This window comes from Oreochromis aureus, linkage group 7, assembly GCF_013358895.1.
Source record: "Oreochromis aureus strain Israel breed Guangdong linkage group 7, ZZ_aureus, whole genome shotgun sequence".
NCBI lineage: Eukaryota > Metazoa > Chordata > Actinopteri > Cichliformes > Cichlidae > Oreochromis > Oreochromis aureus.
Genome location: NC_052948.1, coordinates 63,432,554 through 63,460,231, shown reverse-complemented (window position 1 = coordinate 63,460,231; position 27,678 = coordinate 63,432,554). Strand labels below are relative to the sequence as shown.

Below are 27,678 nucleotides of genomic sequence, written 5' to 3'. Positions count from 1 at the left end.
ACCAGAAATGTCAATGACACTGCCAACCACCACTGAAAAACTACAGGAGGCATCATCCAAGTTCCACACAACATGAAAGTGAAGTATTTGTTGGTGACACAAACGCAAACTAGTCCCTGTCCCTCCACTCCAACTGTGCAGCCACAAAACTCTTACTTAGTCACTCGTTGACAGCTCTTTACTACATATCATGCTGTGGTTCTGTATTAAAAGGGTTTCTCCTGATTTACATATTTTGTAATAGCAGTTACATTAAAAATAATTTAAGACACCCCACGTAGTTTTAATGCTATTCTGTAAATAAACGTTAAATATACTGGGAATCCCTGATGTGCAATTTAAAGTGCAAACCTTGAAAATACTTCACCCTTTTCCATAAACCAAAGAGCATTTTCAGTTTATTTATATTAACTTAATTATTATACTGTGCATACTGTGTATTTTAAAACATAATGGCCGTATTATTTGCCGCATTACTGTGATTAAAAGCTTGTGGGGGGAACGTGTCAGTGGCGTTAATTGGCTAACAAAATTAGCCGTTATGACTTTACCTTTACAAACGCCTTTAGTTTCCTCCAGAAAACACGAAGCTCCGCAGACTGTCGAAACATATTCCGCACCTAATTGACAAGTTAACGTTACTTTAAAAACCTACAGCTCAAAATAAAAAAGATATCAACAGAACAAGAAGTGTTAGCTTACAACCGAGCCAATTAGGAAATTAGCGAGCTAACCAGATGTAAGCTAAACTTGGCGGCATTTTGCTTACCATTATTTATTTATTTATTAATGTTTTTTTAATGTAGCGAGTTTCCCACTAAAATTATAAAAAAAAAAAAAAAAAACGACGAGAGAAAGTTCTGCTTTGTAGGTCACACGTTCCCCAGCTAAAATAAAACCTCCCTCCGTCCGTCAAACTCACCATTAACAGCAGCGGAACCGCGAACCGGAAGACCAGAATACAAAATAAAAGCACAGGTAGCGCGCCTTACTCCACCCGAGTTTCCATTATTTTGAACCATCGCAGAAAATGATTCAGTACTTAAACTTAGGTCAAAGCAGTGGCGGTCCTAGCCTGTTTGGTGCCCTGGGCGAACACTCCCTCTGGCGCGCCCCCCCTCCCCCGACACACACATACACACACACACACACACACACACACACACACACACATTAAGGATTGTACATTAACATAAAACTGTTGTCAGAACCATACTGAATTTCACCAGAGAAACATATACACACACACACACATATGAAGAGAGAGAGAGAGTATGCATAGTATGCAAACGGCTACCGGACAGCCATCATAATTCGTCATACAATGAGAACAGGACAAATCAACAACTGACAATGACTAATTAATATTAAAATCTGTAACATAATGTATTGTTTGGAGTTTAGTCTGTTACTGTTACTATTTTTACCATTTCTTCTTGGAGCAACTGTAACCCACATAATTTCCTTAGGGATTAATAAAGTATTCTGATTCTGATTGTTTCAGGATGACCTGCCATGATCCAATGACACATCTGTTTACCTGTATCTTTTGCTCGTTTCTCCTCCTCCTCTTTTCTCATTTTTCTAAACTGATGGCTTTGAACTTTTCGTGTCCATCTTGGTTTTAATTTTGCACTCCAGTATGAACACCCATCCCCCAACCCGAGAATCATAACCTAATAGACCTACACCTTATTTCACAGATTCGCTTTGTCTAGGGTTTATTTCTGGGATTTCGCACAACCCAGGATTCAAATCATGAATACATAATGGGCTTGGAATCACAACATTATGAATGAAATGTGTTCTATTTGGAAGCAGCAGGTCTCCCTCCCCGTTCGACGGGTTGTGTGTGAGACTTTAAATCATCAAACTGTAAATAATACATTTTAAATTGTTACACCCCGAGTCCTAAAGTGTATATTTATTTTCTTACTCTTCTTATATTTATTGTTTGTTTACTTGCACTGTTGTAACTGGAGCCTCGTCGTCTCGTCTCTCTATATACTGGACTGTATGTAGCGGAGATGACAATAAAGTTTACTTTGACTTCAGCAGCGAGCAGGCGCACCGAGGGCTCTCGCGCTCACTTTTCGCGTATAGAATTTCGAAAAAACATCGGTGCAAATTATAAGTCTGTATCATTATGTCTGGTGTTTTCGTGTTTGTTGGTTTGTTTTTATTTTGTTTTATTTTACGAGTTGGTTATTAGATGCTGCTCCAGCCAGCCAGAGAAGCCTCCGCCGCCCCGCCCTCTCCTCCCTCTCCCTCCTGTGCCGCAAGCAGCAGGCGCACCTCGCAAACGGAGGGCGCCCTTACTCCCAGCAAATGGGCGATAGAAAACCGATCGGTGCCTACGACATTCCCTAAATGCACATGATGTCGGGGCAGCATGAGTACGAGCAAATTTTTTTTTTTTTTTGTTGCCGATGCCCGTGATGCCGCCCCCCACCACGATGCCGCCCCGGGCAACCGCCCGTGTCGCCCGAATCAAAAACCACTACTGGGTCAAAGTTTGCGACATTAAATACATTTAATAAAGGCAACATTTCCCCTTTAGTGCTACCAACTATTAGGCGAATAACAGAAGAAATGGAAGATATTTAATTCCAAAACAATAGCACTTAATCAATGTTTAACACATCTCTGTAGTGTAGAATTTCATCATTTGTATTTGTATGATAAATGTCCCTAGATCTTAGATTAATATAAACCACTTGTAGATGTCAGTATCCACAAACCAGGTGGTGCAGCAGAGAGGCTTTGATTAAGCGACTACACCCTTTTGTAATTCATATTTCACGTATTTAATCATTCCTGTTCATATTTCTATTTACCAACTTATTTGAAGCCCTAACTTTAATTTCAATGGTCACCAAAATGTAAAAACTACTGGTAGTAATACATCCAACTTAAAAAAAACAACAACAAAAACCACGTGTACATTCAAGCCCCACCCACCAGCTGCTGAAAACTTCTGTCTGCAAGGGGCAGCCAATCAGAAGAAAGCCTTAAAAAGCAATGAGCTAAATCTAAGTTTTAGACAAAACAAATGACAATAACAGGTCTTTTTAAAGAAGATGCAAAATATATGAGACTAATGTCTACCAGGCAGTCAAAGAAAGTTTAATTTACAAATGCAAAGGCAGAAAAACATTTTACTGACAGGGTGAGACACCACAGTCAGGGGGGGAAAAAGTGTGTCAAATTTCTGTTTAGGCTGAGCGGAGACAAAAAAGAAAGAGCAATCACATAAACACTGTTTTCCCACAACCGTTCCCACACTCACTAATACACGACATTTAAGGATTTATATTTTGGCTGCTGCCTGAGCTTTTGTTTGGAGCTGATGAAATACATGATGTAATGGAGCATTATGAATGTGAAGAGTAATGCTGGGAAAACAGTGAGATGGTGAGTGAGTCTGGCATTGCGATGAAACGTGACTCGGCTAGCTGCGTTTAGTTCACATAACTGAAATAAACACTATTTTTGTGCAACATGAAACTTTTGTTTTCATGAATTCTTTCTTTGCCTCATTTACAGGTAACATAATCAAATCACACACACAAAAGTAAAATGTGAATATGTGTGTTCTTATCTTTAAATAAAATTTGAATGTACTTTCACAGCATGCTCATATGTTAATGTGAAATACTTAAAAAGCACTACTCTAATGCTGTTTGCCATCAGCTCTGACCCGTTCTTTGGTATGCTCCTCCCATCTCTGCAGAACAATGTTCGCAATATGTTAGGGTGCAGCACCCTGCTGAAGAGCCCACTGCTGGTGAGGGCGTTACATTAGGGTGGAGGAGTTTAGTAAGGGGAAATATATCGAAGTAGCATCGACATGAAGGTGAGTTTCTTAGATTTACACTGAGCCCTGTACTGCCTCCTCAGGCCTGCCTTCTTCTGATTCATTATGGAAACTTTGGCTTTTCTTTCATTGATGCACACTGTAGACAACTGTGAGCAATGCACTTACCAAGTGCTAATCCATCTAAAACACGCCCAGCCTGAAACTGGTGACAGTGACGAAGATGTCAGAAAAGACAGACCATCCTGAGCACTGAATATGTCACCTGCACCCTCCTTCAAGCATAGGCCATCTTTTCAGTAGGAGAGGAAACACTCAGAACCACAAAGTGAAACCAATTAGAATAAAAACCATTTGTCTTTCTTTGTCTTCCCTTTTATCAAAATATAATCTTCACTGTTATTATAAGCAAGTGACTGGGTGAAGATACTTGCATAAAGTGAAGGTTTTACAGTTTAAAAAGTTATATTAAGATTGATATTAAAGTCATTAAAATTCTATTTATTTGTAACTTTGTTGAAATTGAAACCTGAAGCACGTTTTCGAATCGCCTCCTGTTTTAACAACACCTTGTATAAGTTTTGGAACTGAAGGTTTCACAATATGTGAAATATATTAGTCCGCATGAAAGTGTATGTTCTTTCAAAACCTGGATATGTTCCTCAGCATCAACAGTATCTTCACATAATCATGACACTGCCATCAACCCGAGCTTAATGAAAACCCAACAACAACACAATTTTACATGTTTTTAGATGTCGTTGCAGGCTGGGGGACTGGCCTCCCTCTCACACTTCAGTTAAAACTGTACTGTTGCCCAAATTTGAAATGTTTTCAATAAATATAACTTCACCTACCAATTTTTAGACCCTTTTCCAAGAAAGCACCGCTTTGTTTCATTTGTGCCACACACATGCACATTTCTATTAGTGTGCTCTGGTCATTTAGTGACAGGGAACAACAAACTTCAGCGAGTACGGGAGACAGAAAGTAGCAATCAGAGTGTGACCATTATCATTAAGTTATGTCTATGATAATTCTGTCAGATGACATCACGGCAACCTTGTGGCTTTAGAGAAAAAAAAAGACTAAGTGTGTTTAATATCCAGGCAAATCGGACCAAATATGTATACACATACTGGAAGGAATAATAGCAATAATTGAATCCCTTCTTTCAGGTGAAACTCTAAAAACCAGTCGGATGTTTGGACAGACTCTTTTTCAGGCAGTTTGTCTTCTGGCTAAGTAAAAATATCTACATCTTAAACTACTGTTAAACAATTTTTATATATCACTAAAATAAAAAAAATTAACATTTTTGGAAATCATTTTAACAAAAGTTGTCACATCTTTACATTTTTAAATAAACGTCAGTGCTCAAACAAGGACAACAAAGTAACGTATGTGACAACAGACTGAGACAAGTTCATTTCCCAAACTTACCAAAGATGTCTTCTGATAGGCTTGACCAGGTGTGAGTCTCGCCAGGCGAGCTTCGTAATTAGCTTTTAGCTTCTGGTTCAAACGTGAGGCTTCTTCGATGGGTGTCAGCTCCCTGCAGCGCACAAACACATAAACAAGCAATACATGACTCACGGCGCACGTCAATTTAGATAACAAATCGACTGCAACACGTTTGCTGTTTCACTTGAAAACACTGTGCATTTTCAGGAATCCAGAGCAACTACTAAGTCTGTTCTTCTTTGTTTGTCCAGCTTCTATCACTGGAGCAATATTTCCTATCCTTGATGAAATCCAGTCTTTACTTTTTGCTCGTGTCCTGCGACGCTTCTGCTTGTAGTTTGTGGAAGACTTCGGGAGGCAGGAAAGGTGAGGGCTCCTCAGCTTCGTCTGACAACGGCCTGCTGTGACCGCTCGCTCTGGGACTCGAGGATTTATGGTCTGTGGCCACAGAAGCACCACCCGCAGGTACAGTGACTGCAGTCAAAGAGAGAGACCAAGAAGTGTGGCTAAAGACACAATGAAATGACCTAACAATGTGCAGCAGGTCACATCTGACTTGTGACTCTTGGCTCCAACTTAGCAGTGACTGACCAGTGTGTTTATAGAAGAGATGCTTCTGATTGGAGGAGAACGTACTCACCAGTGTCTGCAGTGTGAGAGGCAGGGACGACCGCAGTCTGATGGGGCTCAGGTAGGCCAGGTGAACCCGAAGAGAAAGCAGAAGCCGACAGGTCGGGGGGCTCGGTGCTCTTCCCTATAAATGACTTGGCTCGCTCCAGACACTGCTCAGCTAGGGTCAACATCCGATCCACTTCCACTGAAACCATCTCCTTTTCCACTGAGGCCAGAAGGACACATATCACACCGTGAGATGGCATTAATCACTCTACTATACACAGGTCATCAGAAAGCTGATTGAATTTCACAATTGGTTGATTAGTTCAAGGCTTGATCAGCATGATTATCAGTGTTGGAACAAGAGGATTACTGAGAAGCAACCCTTGATTGGTCCGGGTCACAAATCCATCGAGTCCAACACGCTCACATTCAGGTGGGACCCTTATGGCTTACAATGACGCAGATAACAAAGCTTTTTGATTGATCAAAGCAGCCACACAAACAGGTCATGGTGCCATGATTGCTGGTACACTGAGGCTACGTCCACACATACACGGGTATTTTTGAAAACGGAGATCTTCTGTTTTCTTTCTTTTTAAAAATCCCGTCCACACATGCAGTTTTGAAAAATATCTCTGTCCACACGTAAACGCCAAAAACACAGTCAAACGTTGTCAAGAACATGCCAAATCCTAGCCGTGCAGAAATGTTGGCCAATCAGAAGTCTAGAAGCCTGGGAGGGAAAGAGTAAACAGGGTTCTATGCAAACCTGCAGTACTTCTGAAAAGCTTTGTGTTTTTCTGAAAAGGCAGCTAATTTTGTTTTACTTTTCAAGTACCTCCATCATTTCAAATGTTAATAACCAAAAACAGTATTTCGGCTGGTGTAGACTCACAACTTAGGAATGAACAAAATGCAAACAGCATGCATAAATTTTATTATCAAAAAACATTTAATTTATTCAAAACCGACGACGCCTCTGCCTTTCTAAATGGATGGACAGTAACTGCGTGTGCATATGTAAGCGTGTAAAACCTGCAGATAGTCAGATTAACAGCAACAGGATTTTGTGAATATCTGCCATTGTGGCAATTCATCTAATGTAAACAATAACGAGGCGCACAGCGTCACGTCAAAAAAAAGTGCACACCTTTGACGCCGCGTGAGTAAATCTCCATTTTCCTCGTCGATATGTAAACACAAAAACAGAGTTTTTCAGTTTTCAGTGATCGAAAACACCGTTTACGTGTGGACGAAAGGTGCAAACGCACAGAAAAGTCTGCGTTTGCAAAAACACCCGTGTACGTGTGGACGTAGCCTGAGCTGATGAACAGATGAGCCTATCTGCCTCACAAAAACAATCAGCTTTAAACCCACAGACGTTAAACCAAGTAGAGCTCTGGTAACTGTGACGGCCACAGGATATGATTTACCAACAGACTCCATATAAGAGATTAAATTATTGGCCAATTTCATGTTGTACATTTTTGGGCTATAGCTCTATAGTCCCCCGTTAAATCTGGACTATCGCACAGCGATGAAACTGCTCGGATGTATCCATGAATAACAAATGCTGAAACATTTTTGTTCCATTCCTGAGCGTCAAAGTTGAAACTTCTTTAAGTATCTCTTACTTTAAGAAACAGTAATGCAGTTAAATTTCATACTCTGAATGAAGGCACACAACTTTTACATGTTGTGCGCCTTGTGAGTCCACTGCTATACAAATATTTTAAAGAGTTCTGAAGCACGGCACTGTGGGAATTCTTTGATAATAACAAACATGGCTGATTTTTGGATCAGGAAGTGAGCAGATGCTTTTTCCTGCTCTGAAGTTGTTGGCCTGACTCACTCGAGGAAGCACTGCTCCAGGAACTGCAGTTTTCGGTACGTCTGTATTGGCGTCTTTTTTCAAAGCCAGAGGTTGCTTCTCGTAAAGTATTAAAGGAACAGAGGAAACGGTCAGGAGGGTAGTTCTGCTTGTAAACTGGTTCATGTTCCGTGTTCAGTATCTGCTTTAACAAGCACTGGAGTGTTCGCACACTAACAGGTAAACTGAGCCGAGATCAGACCTTATACCATTATGCTCCTTCATCATCAGTCGCACATTTCTTTCAGCTCTTACTCTGTGAAACAGCTTCCTCCAAAAGTGCGTGTGATATGTAGTTGATGGTCCGGAGGTATTCACAGTAAGCTTCCTGCAGAGAGACCACAAACAGGCCATCAGTTGTTATGAGTACACAGGCTACTGATAACCACACACACTGGCATGCATCGCATTAACACATTAGTTGTAGTTTTTAGTCCCTCCAAGTTTGATAAAGAAAGAGTTTTGTAACTCAGGAAAGCAGTTCAGCTTTGGATGCAAAAATTGTTACATGTGGTGCTGAGGATAATCTGTTTTTAGAGATTTTTCTTCCACATTACATACTTGCACTTTAACAAGTACAAGGGTTGCCCTGGGCCTAAATTCACACCTACTGTTTTTGTGCACCAGGACAGAGACAGACAGGTGACAGTGCCGACAGATTAGGTCACTTCCAGCTATGGTCAGGGGTCACCTCAACCCAACCAATCAAAACTTATAAACAAAAGCATTTATTTTGTTCTGCCAATAGAAAAATATAGCACATGCACACAAACAGACTCCAAGGAACACATTAGATACTGCGCAGCGCCCTCAAACTCCCATGTTTCCTGTACAGGACCCGAGTTTGAGAACATCACCATACCACCCACCAGCGTTTGAGAGGAAAATATATACGCTGATCAATCACAACATTAGAAACACTGACAGGTGAAGTGAATAACACTGATTATCTCTTCATCAAGGAACCTGTTAGTGGGTGGGATATATTACAGAGGAAGTGAACATTTTGTCCTTAAAGTTGATGTTAGAAGCAGGAAAAATGGTCAAGTGTAAAGATTTGAGTGAAGGGCCAAATTGTGATGGCTAGAAGACTGGGTCAGAGCAGCTCTCTGATTTTTAAAATTTAAAAACAAAAAAGCTCTTGTGGGGTGTTTCTGGTCTGCAGGGCTCGGAGGTCAGTCTCTATCAAAGTGGTCCAAGGAAGGAACAGCGACAGGGTGATGGGTGGCCAAGGCTCACTGATGCATGCAGAGAGTGACAGCTGGCCCATTCTGCTGGGAAACCTTGGGTCCTGCCATCCACGTAGATGTTACTTTGACAGGTACTGCCTACATGAGCACTGTTGCAGATCATGTACACCAGGGATGGGGAAAGCCAGGCCTCAAGGGCTTTTAGATGTGTCCTTGATGCAACACAGCTGATTTAAATGGATAAATTACCTCCTCAACATGTCTTGAAGTTCTCCAGAGGCCTGGTAATGAACTTATCATTTGATTCAGGCATGTTGAACCACGGTGAGATCTAAAACCTGCAGGACACTGACCCTTGAGGCCTGGAGTTGGACACCCCTGCCCTACAGACTCTCTGATGGCTGTAGCTTCTTTCAGCAGGATAATGCACCCTGCCACAAAGCAGAAACTGTTCAGGAATGATTTGAGGAGCAAAACAACGAGTTTAAAGTGTTGACTTAAGAAGGGAGCATCTGTGGAATGTGGACAAACAAGGCTGATCCACGGAGGTCCCACCGAAGAGCTTACAAGACTTAAAAGATCTGTTGTAAACCTCTTGGTGCAGACCACCTTCAGGGTCTACTCGACGGGTCAGGGGGACACACGCAGGTGGTCACAGTGTGATGCCTGATCGGCACATGCAGAGGTGGAAAAATGAAAAAGAAACCACAATCCAGAGTGTTTGTTTCCTCTGCATATTTTAGCTCGACGTGTTTTGAATAACAGGAGTGAAAACGCTGTTTGTCTCTGTTGTTCTTATAAGCAAATATTCTTTATTATAACGCATCGTAAACATTGGTGTTGTGTGTAAAATAAACTTGATGACAAAGCCGCAAAAAGGCACTTTCATAGGACAAAACACTGAGGTGAGTCTCGGGATAGCAGTGAATAAATATCATTAATTAATTAAAGGTCATTTCGCATGTATAGAATAACGAGCAGGTTAACGTTATGTGGCTAACCACTGACAGCCTCCGCCCCCTCCCTCTGTTTACATCCCCACCCGCCGCTTCCTGTCCGCTTCCCGCTGCTGTGTCCGTGCTGTCAGCCCCCGGGGCTCACTGACCTTGTGTCTGTTCCCTCCGTCCAGCTGTATTGCCACTTTGGCCATTTTCATGGCATTTTGTAGTGGTTTCACTCCGCTGTCAACTTTAGCCATGGTTACCCTGGTGCCCCTTCTTCGTTTTTCGTTGGTTCCGCCTCGTCTTCCTCGTTTTTACTGCGTAGGCTACACAGCGCCCTCTACCTGTTCGGACTGTTGAGGCTGAATTACAGGCCTGTGTTAGTGTTATCTAGTGAGACCAGGACATAGTTCCTGGTGTTCAAGGCTATGCACGAATGTGTCCTTCTGCATCAGACAAACAGTCTGCAGAAGGACGCAGTTTTCTTCTTCTCTTCTTCTTTCAGCTCCCTTTAGGGGGCGCCACAGTGCATCATCTGCTTTCATCTTACCCTCTGTCACACCAGCCCTCTGCATGTCCACCTTCACTACATCCATGAACCTTCTGAGGTCTTTCTCTTTTCCTCCTGCCTCTCAGCTCCATCTTCATCATCTTTTGCCGAATATATCGATTCTCCCTCCTCTGCACGTGTGTAAACCATCTCAGCCTCGGCCCTCCGTCTCTTCAAACTGCTCAACCTGAGCTGTCCCTCTGATGTATTCATTTCTAATCCTCTCCATCAGCGTCACTCTTGATGAGAATCTTCTGCTCTTCAGTTCTCCCGCCTCCAGCAAACCCTACATCAGAGCAGGTCTCACTACCTCACTCTTGTAAACCTTCTTTCAGTCTTGCTGCTAGCCTTCTGTCACACATCACCCCTGACATTGTAAATGATATGGGATGTGGGGATCTGGTTCTTTTAGTTTAATGCTTTTTTTTTCAGTATATTTATATTTGACAGAAACAAAGTCTTATCAGTCTTATCTGCACATTAAACTTCATTCTGCTTGATAAAGTGTTTTATACATAAACAGTGGTGATTTTATTGCTTTATGCCATAAAATAAACCCATTGTCCCCATATGAGAACATGCGTTTAAAAAGAATTACTTTTTTGTGCTTATCAGGTTAGACTAAACCAAAAAGCAATGAGAAATTAGAACTGCATGCCAAACGAGAGCTTCGGCGCATTGCTTGGTTTGGTTTTTGGCTTTTGAATATGAAAAATATAAAAAGCAAACTGAAACCATGTGGAGTGCAGTCATGTAAAAACAAAAAGCACAGCAGATGTTTTCATCATATTGAAACACGCAAACATTTGAGCCTCTTTAAAACTGAACGTACTTGTTTGATTTACACCACCAAAAACTTTTCAGGTGTTAAAATTCTGAGTAAACATAAGTACACCTCTGAAACTACTATTGCCTCTTTAGCAGACAGTCTCCGATATCAGTCTCTGAAAATGTTGACCACTCTTCCAAAAACAACTCTTATGAGGTGGATCAGAAACAGAATTGAAACCTGTGGTTTGAAATATCAGGTACAGCAAATGTTACCTTATTAGACAAAAATTACATTATGAAATTAAAACAAAAGTGACATCAAAACATAAGTTGGTGTCATAAATCAGTTTAATCCAAAAGTGAAATTATAAATGCAAAAAAAAATAATTAAAAAAAATCAACAATCAATTTTAAAATAAGAGTACCACTAAGAAACAAGCACAGACACGAGGAATTAATACGATGACAAATGGCATTAAAATCTGACTTTACAATAAACGGCTTAAGAAATTTAAAAAATATATATAATTTTCATTTTAAAAAATGGAGCTGCACAACCCGTTGATGCAAGATCGCCATCTAATGTGGAAGTGGGAACATTACAATGGATTTTTTTAGTGCAACTAAGGCAAGGTGCATGTGTGTGCATGCATGCGTGTGTGTGCATGTGTGTTTGTATTGCTATCACGATGGGAGAAGTGACCTTTGCAACACGTTCCTCCTCACTTACTATTTACAGATAAATACTACATGCTAGTGAAGTTCTCTGCACGTTGTCCAATAATTAACTTGTGAACTGATAGCGCAGAAAGAAAAGGAAATGAGTGGGTGGAAGAGAAGAAAACGAAGTGAGTGAAGGTCAGAAACATGAGCTAAAGTAAAATCAGCAAAGAAAAAGGAAGGACACTGACTCAGCACAAGCACTCTGAGGGGGAAAGAGGAAGAAGAAAGCCGTGACAGTGCGCAAGTGGCTTTTTTGTTGTTTTTCTCTTACGGTGGTGAAAATGTACTCTGTGGAGGACACACAGGTGGCCAGGAACGTTGAGCTGAATGACGGCTCTCGAATGCCACTGCTGGGTCTTGGGACATGGAAGGTAGCCTCATTTCTCTTCTGCATTTAACTTTGAGAAGTTACTCAGGTGTTACTGTGTTTTCTCATGTATTGTTAAGAGTTAGTATATGTTTACTAATGCTTTCTAGAATATGCATTTAAAATAAAGGCATATTTATATATGCAGTGAAATTGTAAATATATTTTTGAAGGGAGGTGATTATAAGGACTCGATTGTGATTGGCAGACATTGATCACTCTTTCAGGTGGCAGAGTCAAGTTTAATAATAAGACACATGCATCCAAACGGTGGTTTCAAAACTTTAGAGGTCGAAATGAATATTCAAACTTTATAATTACATATGAAGCCAGTAACTGGATCAAAGTTTACCCTTGCATATCATTTAACACATATCCAAAAAAGCCTTAGATCAGTGCAAACTCCAAGCTCAGCCATCATCCAGTGGCTCAACAGATACATTTCTACACAGCAAACTGATAAATTCTTATAGGATATGATTTGCCACTAGGAAGGTAACTGTGGTTATCAGCAACATTTGACACCACTTTGCTACCAAGCGGCAATCCAGATCCTCCATCCTGCTGTATCTGACATACAGTGGCGTCAGGTCACCCATTGGTCTTTGGCATTTTGAAGTCTAAATGTTGATGTTTTTACTGCTGAAGTTAGTATCTTAACAAGAAGCTTAACAAGTTGGTGAAGCTGTGAAGTGACCATCGGCAGCAGGATGGGTTGCTAAGTAATCAGCTAATGTTAACACGCTTAGTTAGCAAGCTGATAAACAGCAGGGGTGCAATGCACAGGTAGAGACAATTGGTGCTAAGTAACAGGCTAATAAAGTAGTCCAAACCAAAACGGAAGCCAAATCTTCTTGGTTTGTTTGTACCGCTTAGCATGCTGTATCATGTGTGAGATAATCAATGAAAAATGCCACTAAAAGCACAGTAGAGAAGTTCAGTTTATTGATATCAGACATTGGCATGACTGTCACCGATGGTGTTGCTTGACTTCATGCACATCTGTGATGTTATTTTGACCCTCTGAACTTTGTATTATCTGTTGTATTATCTATTTCACATAAATTCTCTCTACATAGATGTAAATGTGCCCAGGAACCAAGAGCAAGGTTAGCAGACACTAACTCTACTGTCCTGTTTGTTGCAGTCCTCTCATCTGTCCCCGACCTCGATCCAGGGTGCAGTAGAGACTGCCATCGCGGCTGGATACCGCCACATAGATACTGCCTACAGTTATCAAAACGAGGTGGACATTGGAAAGGCTCTGCGCTCCAAGATGCAGCAGGGCATCATCCGCCGTGAGGATATGTTTATTGTCAGCAAGGTGGGAAAGTAGTTGGTGTTAGAGGTGGGATAGCATGAGGAAGAAGAGTCCGAACTTCTTATTTGTCCTTTCCAATCTTCTTCTTTTCCTTTTTTTCAGTTATATTGACCAGGACATGTCCTTCAACGCACATATTAAACAAATATGTAGGACTGCCTTCATTCATTTGCGCAACTTCTCTAAAGTTAGAAATATCCTGTCTCAGAGTGACGCTAAAAAACTAGTTCATGCATTTATTACTTCCAGGCTGGACTACTGTAATTCATTATTATCAGGATGTCCTAAAAACTCCCTGAAAAGCCTTCAGCTGATCCAAAATGCTGCAGCAAGAGTCCTGACAGGGACTAGAAAGAGAGAGCAGATTTCTCCTGTTTTGGCTTCCCTTCATTGGCTTCCTGTTAAATCCAGAATTGAATTCAAAATCCTGCTCCTCACATACAAGGTCTTAAATAATCAGGCCCCATCATATCTTAATGACCTTGTAGTACCATATCACCCTATTAGAGCACTTCGCTCTCGCACTGCAGGCCTACTTGTTGTTCCTAGAGTATTTAAAAGTAGAATGGGAGGCAGAGCCTTCAGCTATAGTCAGGGCTGGATCAGGTGACCCTGAATCCTTCCTTAGTTCTGCTATAATAGGTGTAGACTGCTGGGGGATTCCCATGATGCACTGGGTGTTTCTTCTTCAGTCACTTATTTTTGGACCCACATTGATTTAATATTTCATTAGTTATTATTAATCTCCGGCTCTCTTCCACAGCATGTCTTTTGTCGCGTCTTCCTCCCCTCACCCCCAACCAGTTGCGGCAGATGGCCCCGCCCCTCCCTGAGCCTGGTCCTATTAGAGGTTTCTTCCTGTTAAAAGGGAGTTTTTCTTTCCCACTTTTTGCCAAAGCGCTTGCTCATGGGGGGTCATATGATTGTTGGAGTTTTCTCTGTATGTAAAAATGAATTGAATTATTATTTAAAAGTACCCAGATTTATGCATCACGCTGCTGTATGTTAATGTTTATCTTGCTGTGCTTTAACTTTTCTAGCTGTGGTGTACCCATCATGCTCCAGAAGACATCCCTGTGTGCCTCGATAAGTCCCTAAGTGATCTCCAACTGGACTACCTGGATCTTTATCTTGTGCATTTCCCTGTTGGCCTAAAGGTTCAGCATAAGATTTACAATTCTGACAGTTTCACTGTCCTTTATTCTGCCATTCTTCATTTGGCTTTGACTTAACAATGAGTTAATCTTTTGGAATAGTCGACCTTCAGGAGTCAACCATGTATTCAATTCCCATTCAGGCAAATTGGAGATAAAAGCACAGACTCCAGTGCAGTGTACATCTGTTAAACTCAGTTTAACAATAAAGACATTTTAGGCAAAGTTATTCAAGGCAGTTTTTATTTAACAAAAAAAAAAGAAAAAAATCAGAGGATTCTTACTGCTTCCATGGGAATTAAGATTTTAAGCAGGAGCAAGTGTGAGCACCTCTGTAAAAGATGATGTTGTGGAAGTTTGCTGGTCTAGAATATTGAGGTGTGTGTTTTAACAAATGCCAAAGAGGAAAAATATCTGCAGTGATCTTAGAGGAGGAACTACCCATCAATCTGGGAAGGTTATTGGTGCTAAAAACAGCTGCACGAGCTTCTGAAACATTCAGTGCAGTTTTTCATATACTGCTTCTGCATCCTGGCTTAGGTTTTGTTAAATAACGACACGGTGTAATGTGTCAGGAGTTGTTGTTCATGTCAGGTTGTATTTAAATATACACTGCTCAAAAAATGAAAGGAAAGCCTTAGAACTGACAGAGGGTGCACTGTGGGGAAAGGAGATGTGCCATTTGTTTGATGGACTTAATCTCACTGCAGAAAATGGGTGATGAGCTTTTCCCAAGGAAGGATGGAAAGATAGTGACCTCTGACGTAGACTACGTAGATGTGTGGAGGGTAAGAACATGCAGTCTGTGTGCTTGTTTGAATAATACCACTGAATAATCATATGAGTAAATGTTAATGACAGATAAATGCACCATAAATGATAATAAAATGGTCAAAGTAAATACTTATGACCCAGATGTGAATTGTGAATTATATAAATACAGCTCCACACATCATTTAACTAAATTCTTATAGAATCTTTTACATTTTTATCTGTGATTTAACTGATATTGAAAGCAGATTTTTTTTTTCAGGTAAACTAAATTGTAAAAAGTTGTGTTGTGTTTGCAGGGGATGGAAGCACTGCAAGCCTCGGGGAAAGTAAAGAGCATCGGTGTGTCCAACTTCAGCATCCTGCAGCTGGAGAGACTCCTTGCTCTGTGCAGGGTTCCCCCTGCAGTCAATCAGGTACTGCAGATGCATCCATTTGCATTCACTGAAGCTGTGGAGGCTCATTTCCACGAGCTCTACAACATCTCCTAGTTCATTTTGTAATTAACTGGTGTTTGTACAAAGATGTAGCATGTTCCCGGAGGTTTGTTTCTACATTTACAATCAATCCCATTATATGTTATACATAAAAAAACGTTTCCAAAACTTTTGCACCTAACTAGCCTCAGACCGTTCATCACAGAAACACAGTTTTATGGCCTGAAACACGAGGCTTGATTGCACAACGTGTGCTTCTACAGAGTTTTGGCATAGGTTAATCAGTTTTCAAATGATGTAACCATTTCTCTCTCTCTCGCTCTCTCTCACACACACACACACACACACACACACACACACACACTCACTGTCATATCTTAGTGAGGACATCTCACTGACATTATGCTTTCCCTAGCCGCTTACCCTAACCAACAAAAATGAATGCCTGAACTTGTGGGGACCAGGATTTCTGTCCTTACAAAGATGTCTAAATATTTACACACACACACACACACACACACACACACACACACACACACACACACACACACACACACACACACACACACACACACACAATTGTGGTTGTATAAGACATTTTATGAGTACCATTTCCATTTATTGTCAGTCTGTTTGAGCCAGTTATTAAGTGGTAAGTGTAACAGCTGCTTAACTGATAGCTGATTTGAAATTGATCGCTCTGATTGGTGGTTTTGGATTTCCTTTCATTCTCAGCCTATCCAGACCAACGTAGCCATCATCCTTTGTGTGTGAGAAACAAGTTCAGATCATTGCAGTGTTAGCACACTGCTGCTGTTTGCCTCCTCACGTCACACTCCCTGCATTTATTTTAAATCCGAGCTCTTCATTTTTTTGTATTTTGCATCACTGCTGTAACAAACTTTCCTAGAATTTGGGGTTAATAAAGGATTTAACATCTCTTATTTTTTTCAGCTAGCTGTATATAGAATGTAGTCATAGTGGTAACTTTAACTGCTTTTTAATGACACAGATGGAAGCAATTTAAAGTCAAGGAGATATGGTGCATTTACATTTCTGCCTTGTCCTCTCAGACAACAGTCCCACACCCTGACAGTGACTAACAGGAGGGACTTGTTGTGTGTCAGATTTTCAAAATGAGGGTTGTCCACTTTATTAATGGAAGACAAAACTGCTTCAGGTTTTGTGGAAATTTAAAAAAAAAAGCCATCAGTAGGTTATTCAATTTGATCAGCTCTAAGATGCCTAAAAATCTTTTATTTCACTCTTTAAAGCCTTTTTACAGTATAAGTATCAGTTGCTAACACCATTAGCTTTTGTAGCTGACCTATCCACCTCCAACCAGCAAATAACATGCTAGGTCCAGCAGCAGCAACAATCTCACTGCAGTTTCTCCAGCAATCAATTCTGTTTAAGTCAGTCACTATCAGTCCTGAACTAAGTTGTCAGACTTCTTATGACAGTGTGGAGTTTTGGAAAGCTGTATTTAGTAAGGACTAGTAAACATTTTTTCTTCAATTTAGTTGCTAAAAGTTGGACTTTGTTTTCCTGCATTAATGAATCAGTCAGGAGCTGAATTATTATGACTGTGCAGAATCTTCCAGTGTCATGTTCTTTTTTCTGTGATAATGTCACATGTGTTTTCTGTAAAGTGATAAACTGTGAGCTGCTGAAACATTTTGAGTTGGTGTCTCGACTCGACTGTTGTACGTTTACATGTCGTCCACAGGTGGAGCTACATCCTTACCTGATTCAGACAGATATGATAGAGTTCTGCAAATCCAAGAAGATTACCTTGACAGCCTACAGCCCCTTCGGTTCACCTGGGAGACCCTCAGAACTGTAAGAGGTCTTGCCTCATGTGCCACACCTACAACCAAATTAGAAAAACAGACATGGAGAACTTTTTGTTCTCTAAATGTTTTAAACCTTTATTATATATACAGATATATACCATATCTCCAAGGCTGAGAAGATAAAGAGATGTTTTTTTAATATTTTTTAAAAGTTTGGCCAGTAAACTGACTCATTAGGAAGTAAAGGTCATAACAAACTTGCTGTGCAGACTCTGGATCTCATTTTGATGAAGTGCAAACTATTTTATGGAATTCGACAATTGGGGTAGGAAAAGTTGAAAAATAGATGTACATATATATTGCACATGCACTATTTATCATGGCATGGTCCTCTTAGGTTGCAGATATATTTGATCTATTTATATTTTATCTCAGTGGTTCTTCTACCAAATGGAAAGTTTGTCTCTTTCCATTTGGTAGAGCTAACTTTATGTCTCTTTGTGGTCTGCATCTTTCAGATGAATGCCGCTAACAGTAGCTAATAGCTACATCCAACAGAGGCCTTGTTCATCGCTTAACCCATCTTCATAAATCCTTCCCTGTCACAGGTTAAGAGAAGACACAGATCCATATAAGCTGCTGGAGGACCCAGTCATTGCCGATATCGCCAAGAAGCACAGACGCAGCCCTGCACAGGTCAGTGTGAGAAAGTGTGTGTGTGTGTGTGCGTGCGTGCGTGCGTGCGTGTGCGTGCGTGCATTCCTTGGTTAGTAACGGTGAACTTTTTTCAGGTCCTGCTGAGGTACCACGTGCAGCAGGGTGTTGCAGTCATCCCCAAGAGTGAAAAGCCTCACCACATCCTTGAAAACACAAAGGTAAGAAACCATTGTAGCTCTGGTGAGACAAAGATGCTTACCATAATTTTCTCAATGGGCGTATTAAACATGCAGTTTTTTAATGACCACTAGGGGGCAGGCCCTCTGGTTGACTCTCTGCACCATCCTGTGGTACAAATTGTTATTACACAAAAGGGCCCAGTTCAGTTTCAGTTGACAGCGCCTCAGCACATTGTATAGTTTTATTTCATGAGTATAGTGTAAGTATATTTAAAGCCTCGTTGTCGGTTTCCCTGCAGATCTTTGACTTCAGTCTGACTGAAGAAGACATGAGTGCTCTGAAGGGACTGAACCGAGGGTGGAAGGCCTGTGCAATTGAAGAGTAAGTCAACCACCTTCCTGCTGTAGCTGCATTCTCCAGCATCGAACCAATGATTGTTCTTTTGTCTATCAGAATCAAGTCTCACCCGTACTACCCCTTCGCCTGAGAGAGAAGATGCCACAACGACCAACGCTGAAGCATCCATCAGTGACCTGTTTACTAATAACGATGAAATGTTTATGATGATAAGAGCCAATGATAAGCTTCCTTTGCTTTTTTAAGGTTTAATGTTTTTTTTAATTAAAGAAAAAAATGACAAATGCACAAACGAATACTTCTAAAACAATATTATGAAAAAGATGCAGTACTAATGAATGCAATTTTCACTTCAAAGGCAGAGATGACATCTTTTATAAAACATTCATGTTTAATCTTAAAAGCAAGAACAAAACAAAAAAACTCTTTTAAATGAGCCGTCTGCAGCTCGTTGTTCTGTTTCCTGTATTTGTTCCCTTAGAGGAATATGAAATCTGTGATTCTTCCCAAATACACAACTTCTAGGGAACCTTCACCGTGCATAACCAGTTTTTTCTGTTTTAGTAGTCGACAGCTTAAATGTCAACAAATCAGGCTCATTAACAGACGACTGACGTCTTGTTCCACACGCTGCACTGGCATTATGTAAAGTCCACATTTCAGTGAAACTACAGAGCACCAAACAGCTATGCAGTTATGAGACAGTCAGCGGCAGATACAACACTGATTAAGTCAGATGCAGCAAGAAAAGGAGGAGGGTTGCAAAGCGGCATGCATACCCAGTAAGAGAGATCTATTACATGTGAATACAAGCGTCAGCTGCGCCATGAGCAGGTGTTGGCTGGCACTGAAAGTAGCTGATCTGCTGGGATTGTGGCTGAGCTCGACTTTGTAAACAGACTGGAGAGTCGCGGACTGCTGTTGGGCAGCGTGACCCAAGTCCGCCGGTCACCCTGTCAGTCATAGTACAGAATAATGGCTCCTCCGTCCGGCTTCTGAGCTGCTGAAAGCCCTCAATTCATGACTGCACTAAACCAGACAAACTTCAGTGCTGAAGACGAATGTATATAAATTCAGGACAGACTGTCGATCACGTGACGCAGTTTTCTGTCAACATTTATGTATCCAGTGTGCTCCAGGAAAGATTTTGATGGTCGTCCTTTTTCCTCTGGATGAGCATGAGAGTCATGTAGGAGACTTAAAGTCTTAATCTCCTGTTCAAGTGCATGTGACGTCCATCCCTGCTGTTATGAAGGCTCTAAACTTCCATTCACCCCAGGTTCCATCTTCTTCTGCGGCGAGGCTGACAGCGGCGGAGGCTTCACAGTGCACACGCATGCCGAAGCCCCTGCTATGCATTTGGGCAGGTCGGGGCCTCTGGACCACGCCCCCTTGTCTGGATCGTATACTTGTGTGGCCCTGGAGAACGCCATGCTCTCCCAGCTGAAGCCCCCGAGAACGTAGATCCTACCTGCCCACACAGCGAGCCCCGCCTCGCTGTTGGGCAGCAGCAGCGGCGCAATCTGGGTCCACTGGTCACTGCGTGGGTCGTAGGACTCCACCTGCAGGATGTCGAAGCGTTCCGAGGTGTCCTCGTGGTCGTCGCTGCCTCCGATGGCATAGATTAGGTTGTCGAGGGAGGCCATACAGTGCCAGCCCCGGGCCAGAGACATGGGTTGGCGTTCCACCCACACATCGCCATCCCGCAACGGGTTGTAGCTCAGGACGTCCCGGCGGTAGGGGCCGATCTGATAGTTGTGACCGCCTGAGATGTAGACGACGCCACGGTGGACTGTACCAGCGTGACCGTAAGTAAGCCTGCGAAACACAAACAGTTTTTTACATGTGTGGAGTGTAAACGCAGTCCTCACAGCTCAGCTATCAGAGATATTCCTCAATAAAAGAGGCGGAGTCAGCAGTAACCTGGGCAGTCCTGCCACGTAAGACCAGCAGTCCTCAGCAGGGCAGTAGACCTCCACTGACGACAAAGCTCCGGTGTCATTCCTCCCTCCCACAGCGATCAGGTACTCTCCCACGGTCCCCAGGTAGAAGTCCACGCGCCGCTGGTTCATCGAAGCACCCTGCAAAAACACGCTGTTCGTGAGTCTGGGCTGCTAAACGACCTCACACTATCAAAGCGGCTGAAGGGAGGGGACTTTTCTACACTCTACCCTGGTCCACTGGTTGTGGCGGGGGTCGTATCTGTACAGAAGGTTACAGGCAGCGTCTCCACCGTTGTCCCTGGACGAGCTCCCGCCGGTGGTGAAGATGAAGCCTCCCAGGACTGCCAGGCAGTGGTGGCTCCGCTGGGCCGGCAGCTCAGTCTCCACCTTCCAGCTCCCCGTTTCAGCGTCCAGACAGGAAACGCTAGCGCTAAGCTCCTCCCCACGCTCGGAAACCTCAAAAAACAAGAGAAGTCTAGCTGTGAAGCTTCCAGGTTTCACTTTTCAGACAGAGGTGGAGACGCATCTTTATATTTTAAGTCTCAAGATTAAAATACTAACACTCAAATCACATCACAGTAAGTGTCAGGTGTGAAGACATCAGGTCTAAAGCAGGTTTAACATGATGTTCACGTGAAATCATGAAATCAGCTTCTGTACCTCTCCTCCAATGAGCAGCAGTCTCTCCACTCCCCCCCTCACTGTGGTGCGTCCAGTTTGCAGGAGTGGTTGAGCGCTGGTCCTGGCGTGGTACGCCAGCGCCTCCTCCACCAGGGCCTCACAGCCGGCCTCCTCGGGCAGCAGAGCTCGCACGTCCGGAAGCACCCTGCTCATGAGGTCTGCCACCGGGATCAGAGAGAATCGGATGTGGGAGAGGAGCTGCCTGGCGTGGGAGGTCCGCTCGGGCGTCTGGCTGAGCCACTGCAGCGAGGCCTGGAGAAGCGCCTGCTCGCTGTCGTGCTGAACCTGGCGATGAAGAAAGGGGCTCTCAGAATGCTAACCGTGCTTTTGATTTCAGCTCGTCTGCTGAGCCGTGGTGAGAACTCGTCTCACCTGGCCACTGGAGAGGTAGGAGTTGAGTTTGTGGAAAGGAATGTTGCGCAGGAAGTCCGGGGTGAAAGAGAGCGTGGTGAAATGTTTGAGGATGAAGTGGTCGATGAAGGCGCTGAGTCGCTCCAGGCTGTAGAGCAGCGCCAGCTCCTGCAGGTACAGGTAGTTGTCCTCGCTCACCTCCGTCTCCAGGAACTGGCAGCAGAAATCCACCGCTCGCCACACCTGAACAATGCACGAGTTTTTATAGGTAACATTAATTATCACCAACAATTGATTCTTAACAGTTAAACAGGTGATTTTAACAGGTGATTAAACCTCTCGCACTACAAACACAGAAATTCTTAGACATATTATTTTCCTGATAATTTAGTTTAAATGCTCCAAAAGGAGAAGTTCAGTCAAACAGGTCACCCCTCTAACTTTAAGCCTTAACAGTATCTAAATTGATGAGCTATAACAAAAATCACCTACTGTATATTTTTCATGAAGAGAAAACTACTCGTGGAGACCATTTTTTGTACCAGGCTGTAAACTATTTTTAATATGGGAGTTTACTGAGATTGACTCACTTTTAGGGTCAGCCCCAAGTGGCCATCATAGGAACTGCAGTTTTTGGCCCTTTCCCTCATCAGCCCCAGAAGCTGCTGCTTGGCCTGCATGGTTAAACCTAACAGCTCGCTGGTTTCTTACCTGCAGGAGGTGAGCAGCTTCCAGCACATAGTCAATGTTTCCTCCGTCCAGTGGCAGCTCGCCGCTGTACAGGAAGTCCACCACAGCCTTCAGACCCATGAAGGACATCCCGACCAGCTCCACCTGCAGACAGGAAGAACACGTGTGTACTTTATTCCATTTACAACTTCAGTACAACCAAGATAGAAACAAAGGCTCCCACAAATGATCCACATTGTTTTTAATCTGACTTTTTAATATATTATTTTACGTACATACATAAGCTAATTTCCTGAAGCATCCATGAAACATCTGAAAGCTTTTTTTCACAGCGTCGCCTGCATACCTCCTGCTGGTGCTCCTCCTTCATGCCCAAAGTAAACATAGCATTGAAATACGGGCTGGAGACCGCCAGCAGGGCTCGGTGAGCGGGGACGCGCTCGTCTTCAGCCACGAGGACCACGTCGCAGAACTGGCTGTGCTGCCGCTGCTCGTCGAGGCCCTGCAGCAGTTCAGCGGCATGATCCACCCAGCGGAAAACCTGCAAACACAGCACAACATCACCCTGATCACAACTCTTTACTCCAAACGGCTGTGTCGCCGACAAAAAACAGCAAAATCAGCGCCTGCTCCCAGGAGCCTCCTCAGAAACCTTGTTGAAAAGAACCAGGCTGCCTTTCTTCTTCTTTTTGCCTGCTTACTTTTGCACATTCCTCCTGATTCACACCCCAGATAAAGCCAACTGCTGCCAAACTTCAGATGGAAGTTTCTTGGCACTTGCAGTGTTTATACTGTACAAGCAGTAGAGAGAGATCTGCTGAGGTTTCCATCGTCTGATTTTGTCTCTCAGGCTAGAAATGAGCTGACTTCTCAACTTACCAGAGGGATGAAAACAGTCCCCAGATCCTCTGCACTTTGGATAGACAACTGTCTACAACTATTAGTCGATTAACCTGAAGCTACTTTACAGACCATGAAATTAATTTTTAACAATAACAACACTGACCTTAGACGATTCGCTAATCAGCTGGGGTCGACACACTCGGCTCGATTTGTCCATTACATCCCCCCAGGAAGGCATCATCTAAAGCGCACACACACACACGTTTTACTGTAATTCTTGCAACTATTAACTAATTAATAAGTTACTCAAATAATGCATCAGATTGATTAACTGATTCAGTTATTTTCAAGGAAAACTGGAAGAAATGTTCTCTTTGGAGTTATAAGCCAAACAAAACAAGAGATCTGAGGATATTCCCTTCAGCTTTGACACTGATGTTTGATTTATTGCCCAGTAATAAAGAATTTCGTTCATAAGCGTGTGGGGGTGGCTGCTTTTAGTTTTACTATGTGTCTGGAACACGCTCAATAATCATGTTGGTACAGGACCTGTAACAGTTCATGAGATGAACAAGTCTTTGGTATTTGATGTGAGAGCTGAACGAGCACGCTGGAGTCTGAGTCTCATTTGAAATAGGAGCTCTGATGCTTTAGATCACAGATATTATGAACTACACTCAGTTGAGGGTTCACGGCCCTTCCTAAACACAGGAAGTGGAGACAAGCTAGAGCCGCGGCTTTCAGGCCTTTAGCGAGATGAGATACATACAGCTGAAAAGCCCAGACGAGAAGCCGTGTCACTGCCTCAGAGCCACTGACAGCAGCGCTTACACGCGGACCTGAGGCGGGTCAGAAGGCGGCTGGCTCCTCTGTTATTCCGTCAGCAGCAGCATCTATGGGTCCCGCAGGACAGCCGAAGAACAAACTGCCGCATTTTATCCAGGAAACAATAAAAATGCTTCAAACGCCGCTCTTCGCCCACCGTCTTCTTACAGAGACTTATTGCCGGTGACACATGCTGTATTGGACCACAAAAACAGCTGGAGCAGGCAGCCAGAGGGACATAGCTTAGCCGCAGGTTAAACATCAACTGAACTTCCGGTTTGACTTTTCAGAATACACTATTGGTGGTATTTATTTATTGGTGGTTTACGGTTACAAGCTATGAGCTTACAGATAAATAGAAAATATATATTTATGAATATTTGCTAATTTTTGTTGGAAGGAAAATATGTACTTATTTTGTGTATTCAAAAACCAGAGGTCTCTGAGAAGCTGAAGAGATCTTGAAATCTTTGGAAACTTTTGGACCTGCATCAAATGATAATAATAATAATAATAATAATAATAATAATAGTAATAATAATAGCAGTAGTAGTAGTAGTAGTTAGTTCGATTTACCAGACAAGACTGAAAGCTAAACTCAGTGTTCAAAATTTTGTTTTATTTTGAAGTCAACGACTTTCGGCCGGATGTTGTTATTTACATCAATATGTCTGTGAAGGTTCTCAGTCATCCAGGTCATCGTAGTCAAAGGAGTTTGCAAAGAAAAAGCGTCTGGACTTCTTTAAGTTGCTTGAAGACGTTTCACCTCTCATCCGAGAAGCTTCTTCAGTTCTAAGGTCAAATGGCCGAGAGTCCCAGATTTAAACCCAGTGGGAGTATCCCCCCAAGGAGGGACAAAGGACCCCCTGGTGATCCTCTAATCACATGCGCCCAGGTGTGAAAGCGGGTGTGGGACCTAATCAGCCAGGGTTTCGGGTGAGCTCATTGTGAAACCTGGCCCCACCTTGTTATGTGAATTCCTGAGGTCAAATGGCCCAGGATGTGAGTGGGCGTTAAGGCGTCTGGGGAGGGAACTCAAAACTGGATTATAGATGGCAGACAGATGGTGTCGTAAACCACCGCCTCTGTTCAAAGATGGTCGCTCACAGTGGACATAGATGGCCTCTTTCACTCCTCTTTCAAACCATCTGTCCTCTCTGTCCAATATGTGAACATTGGCATCCTCGAAAGAGTGACCTTTGTCCTTAAGATGCAGATGGACTGCTGAGTCTTGTCCTGTGGAGGTGGCTCTTCTATGTTGTGCCATGCGCTTGTGAAGTGGCTGTTTGGTCTCTCCAATGTAGAGGTCTGGGCATTCCTCGCTGCACTGTACAGCATACACCACGTTGTTAAGTCTGTGTTTTGGAGTTTTGTCTTTCGGGTGAACCATTTTGTGTCTGAGTGTGTTGCTGGGTCTGAAGTACACTGGGATGTCGTGCTTGGAGAAAACTCTCCTGAGTTTCTCTGATACACCGGCTACATAGGGGATGACAACGTTATTTACATCAACACTTTATGAAGCCCATTGAGTGACAACGCCAAACGGTACTGTGCAAAAGTCTGGCGCCACCCGTCTTTTCTCTACGTTATACGAGTATATCGGGAAATAGAAAGAAAGGAAACACGTTCCTAAAGATCCCCTTTCAAAAATATTACAAGTATAGCTCCTTTGAAACAAAAGGAGGTGGTTCAAGACTTTTGCGCGGTACTGTAGATAAACAGCTGCTAAATGAATGAATGAATGAATGAATATATTAAAGAGATAAACGGAAGCCTATCGGGTGGCAGGACTGTCACAATGACACCGTTTTATGACACAGTTAACCTCGATTAATAATCTGAAAGAAAACAATATTAGTTAAACAATGTGGGCATGAATGTCTGAGTGCAGCACACTGGTGACCTGTCCAGGGTTTACCCTGCCTCCTAAATTTATCAAATAAAGTTTGTCCCGTTCATGGAAAATGAGTTGAACAGAGAAACGAAGCTATTGATAAAAGACATGATAAGATCATTTATTTTTATTCATTTATTTTTATGCATAATATATTTATTCTGAATATGTTTGGTACACAGTTAAAACATGGAGCAATTTTTCCTGTTGTGATGATCTTTTACATCATAGAGTTGACTGCACATCAGCTAACTGGAGACCAGGTAGGATCAGGGTGCCATATGGGAGGAACATGAACAGGTGGATGAAGTGCGATGCTGTGGGGAATGTTCGGCTTCGGCTTTCGATTACTGTGATGCAGTAACTCCCATCATGGCAGCAGTGTTCCTTGTGCAATAATGTTTCTAGATGCAAACTCTATCACAGCAAAATCTCCAGTGTTAAATTAACACTACAGAGTGTCTATATGTGTCCACACTGTTGAGTGTTAAATGAACACTTTTGACAGTGTTGTATTTTTAAAAGTAACCTAGTCAGTTTTCAAGATTTACAATGAATAAAACTGAGCAGTGCTGATTTTCTGAACACTGGAAAATAACTCAAAATGTTAGAAATATTCCAGTGTTAGAAAATCAGCACTGCTCTGTGTTAGTCATTGTAAATCTTGAAAACTGACTAGGTTACTTTTAAAAATACAACACTGTCAAAAGTGTTCATTTAACACTCAACAGTGTGGACACATATAGACACTCTGTAGTGTTAATTTAACACTGGAGATTTTGCTGTGTAGTCCACAGCAGCCACTTCTTTTTTTAAATCAGTGTTTCTGGTGCAAAAAGTAGCTTCTGTAGTGAAAAGCAAATCTATGAAAACTCTCCGAAATGTGATGTTTTGAACTTAAGGCTAAAAAAAGATAAAAGTTATGAACAGAGCACCATTGCTGTTTGGACAGCTCCTTGGTAGAAAAGCTGCTCTGAGAACAAAGGACTTTACAGTTTCTTTAGCAGTGGAAAAAATTAAAGGAAGCAGTTCTGTGAGAAGGCCTTTCTGTCATTAAAGTAAGGACACAACATTTATCAAGCTGTCATATTCATATTTAGGATGTTTAATAAGGAGAGAACATTTTCTCTCTCTCTCTGCAGCCTGCATGTAACAGCAAGTGCAGACTGTGAGACAGACAGATGGAGATGAAGCTGGAGAGACAGAAGACATAACCAACCCCCCTCCTGCAGTCTAACATTGGACCGTGTGGTTATTGCTGACCGCTGAGTCTAAGTTTGCAGGAAAGATTGATGAAAGCTTGTGACTGACTGCAGGTCGACCAGCAGGTGGCAGGATGATGCAGGCACAAACAAACCAGGAGGTACACAGCTCAGTTGGGCTTATGCCAGTGTCAAAGAGTAGAGACTGGCAAGAGGAGAGAGATGACCTTTGACCTCTAGCTAGCCTTCTATTTGATCAGTGGAT

At 42.5% G+C, this 27,678-nt stretch overlaps 3 protein-coding genes across 7 annotated transcripts in view; 1 reads left to right on the top strand and 2 right to left on the bottom strand.

Annotated features, from left to right (window-relative positions):
- vps9d1 (VPS9 domain containing 1) overlaps positions 1 to 10,206 on the bottom strand; it is a 39,183-nt gene extending 28,977 nt beyond the window's left edge. Inside the window, exons 1-5 of the mRNA XM_031737976.2 lie at positions 10,065 to 10,206; positions 8,025 to 8,097; positions 5,922 to 6,119; positions 5,584 to 5,755; positions 5,261 to 5,372 (exon numbers count right to left, since the gene is read on the bottom strand). Of these exons, the coding sequence (XP_031593836.2) occupies positions 5,261 to 5,372; positions 5,584 to 5,755; positions 5,922 to 6,119; positions 8,025 to 8,097; positions 10,065 to 10,157 (648 nt within the window). The 5' untranslated portion in view covers positions 10,158 to 10,206. The remainder of the gene's footprint in view (positions 1 to 5,260; positions 5,373 to 5,583; positions 5,756 to 5,921; positions 6,120 to 8,024; positions 8,098 to 10,064) is intronic.
- Positions 10,207 to 11,945: 1,739 nt separating this feature from the next.
- Positions 11,946 to 19,519, top strand: zgc:56622 (uncharacterized protein LOC326033 homolog). Its single transcript, XM_031737981.2, has 10 exons — positions 11,946 to 12,315; positions 13,459 to 13,635; positions 14,673 to 14,789; positions 15,497 to 15,574; positions 15,857 to 15,973; positions 17,724 to 17,836; positions 18,399 to 18,486; positions 18,582 to 18,665; positions 18,926 to 19,008; positions 19,081 to 19,519. The coding sequence occupies exons 1-10, from the start codon at positions 12,226 to 12,228 to the stop codon at positions 19,112 to 19,114; spliced, it is 981 nt and encodes a 326-aa protein (XP_031593841.1). The 5' UTR covers positions 11,946 to 12,225; the 3' UTR covers positions 19,115 to 19,519.
- A 153-nt stretch (positions 19,520 to 19,672) lies between these two features.
- On the bottom strand, positions 19,673 to 24,608 carry klhl36 (kelch-like family member 36). 5 transcript variants are annotated; one of them, XM_031737979.2, is made up of 9 exons: positions 24,262 to 24,608; positions 23,656 to 23,733; positions 22,996 to 23,190; positions 22,671 to 22,793; positions 21,981 to 22,202; positions 21,588 to 21,893; positions 21,156 to 21,383; positions 20,908 to 21,065; positions 19,673 to 20,802 (listed from the first exon to the last, which is right to left on the bottom strand). In XM_031737979.2, exons 2-9 carry the CDS (start codon positions 23,731 to 23,733, stop codon positions 20,232 to 20,234), a joined length of 1,881 nt encoding a protein of 626 aa, XP_031593839.1. In that variant the 5' UTR covers positions 24,262 to 24,608; the 3' UTR covers positions 19,673 to 20,231. The 5 variants fall into 5 exon arrangements, with proteins under 5 accessions (XP_031593839.1, XP_039470266.1, XP_039470265.1 ...); XM_039614332.1 differs by lacking the exon at positions 23,656 to 23,733 and having other exon boundaries at positions 24,262 to 24,607; XM_039614331.1 differs by lacking the exon at positions 24,262 to 24,608 and having other exon boundaries at positions 23,302 to 24,200.
- Between the last annotated feature and the right edge of the window lie 3,070 nt (positions 24,609 to 27,678).

Bases quoted from the DNA above. Each gene is read 5' to 3' on its own strand.
- klhl36 (XM_031737979.2), bottom strand. From the start codon at position 23,733: ATGATGCCTTCCTGGGGGGATGTAATGGACAAATCGAGCCGAGTGTGT. The intron at 22,203-22,670 runs GTAAGAAACCAG...TGCATTGTTCAG, and splicing joins AAGCTGCTCACCTCCTGCAG to GTGTGGCGAGCGGTGGATTT. The intron at 20,803-20,907 runs GTTACTGCTGAC...TGTGTTTCGCAG, and splicing joins TACGTGGCAGGACTGCCCAG to GCTTACTTACGGTCACGCTG.
- zgc:56622 (XM_031737981.2), top strand. From the start codon at position 12,226: ATGTACTCTGTGGAGGACACACAGGTGGCCAGGAACGTTGAGCTGAAT. The intron at 15,575-15,856 runs GTAAGAACATGC...TTGTGTTTGCAG, and splicing joins ACTACGTAGATGTGTGGAGG to GGGATGGAAGCACTGCAAGC. The intron at 19,009-19,080 runs GTAAGTCAACCA...TTTGTCTATCAG, and splicing joins AAGGCCTGTGCAATTGAAGA to AATCAAGTCTCACCCGTACT.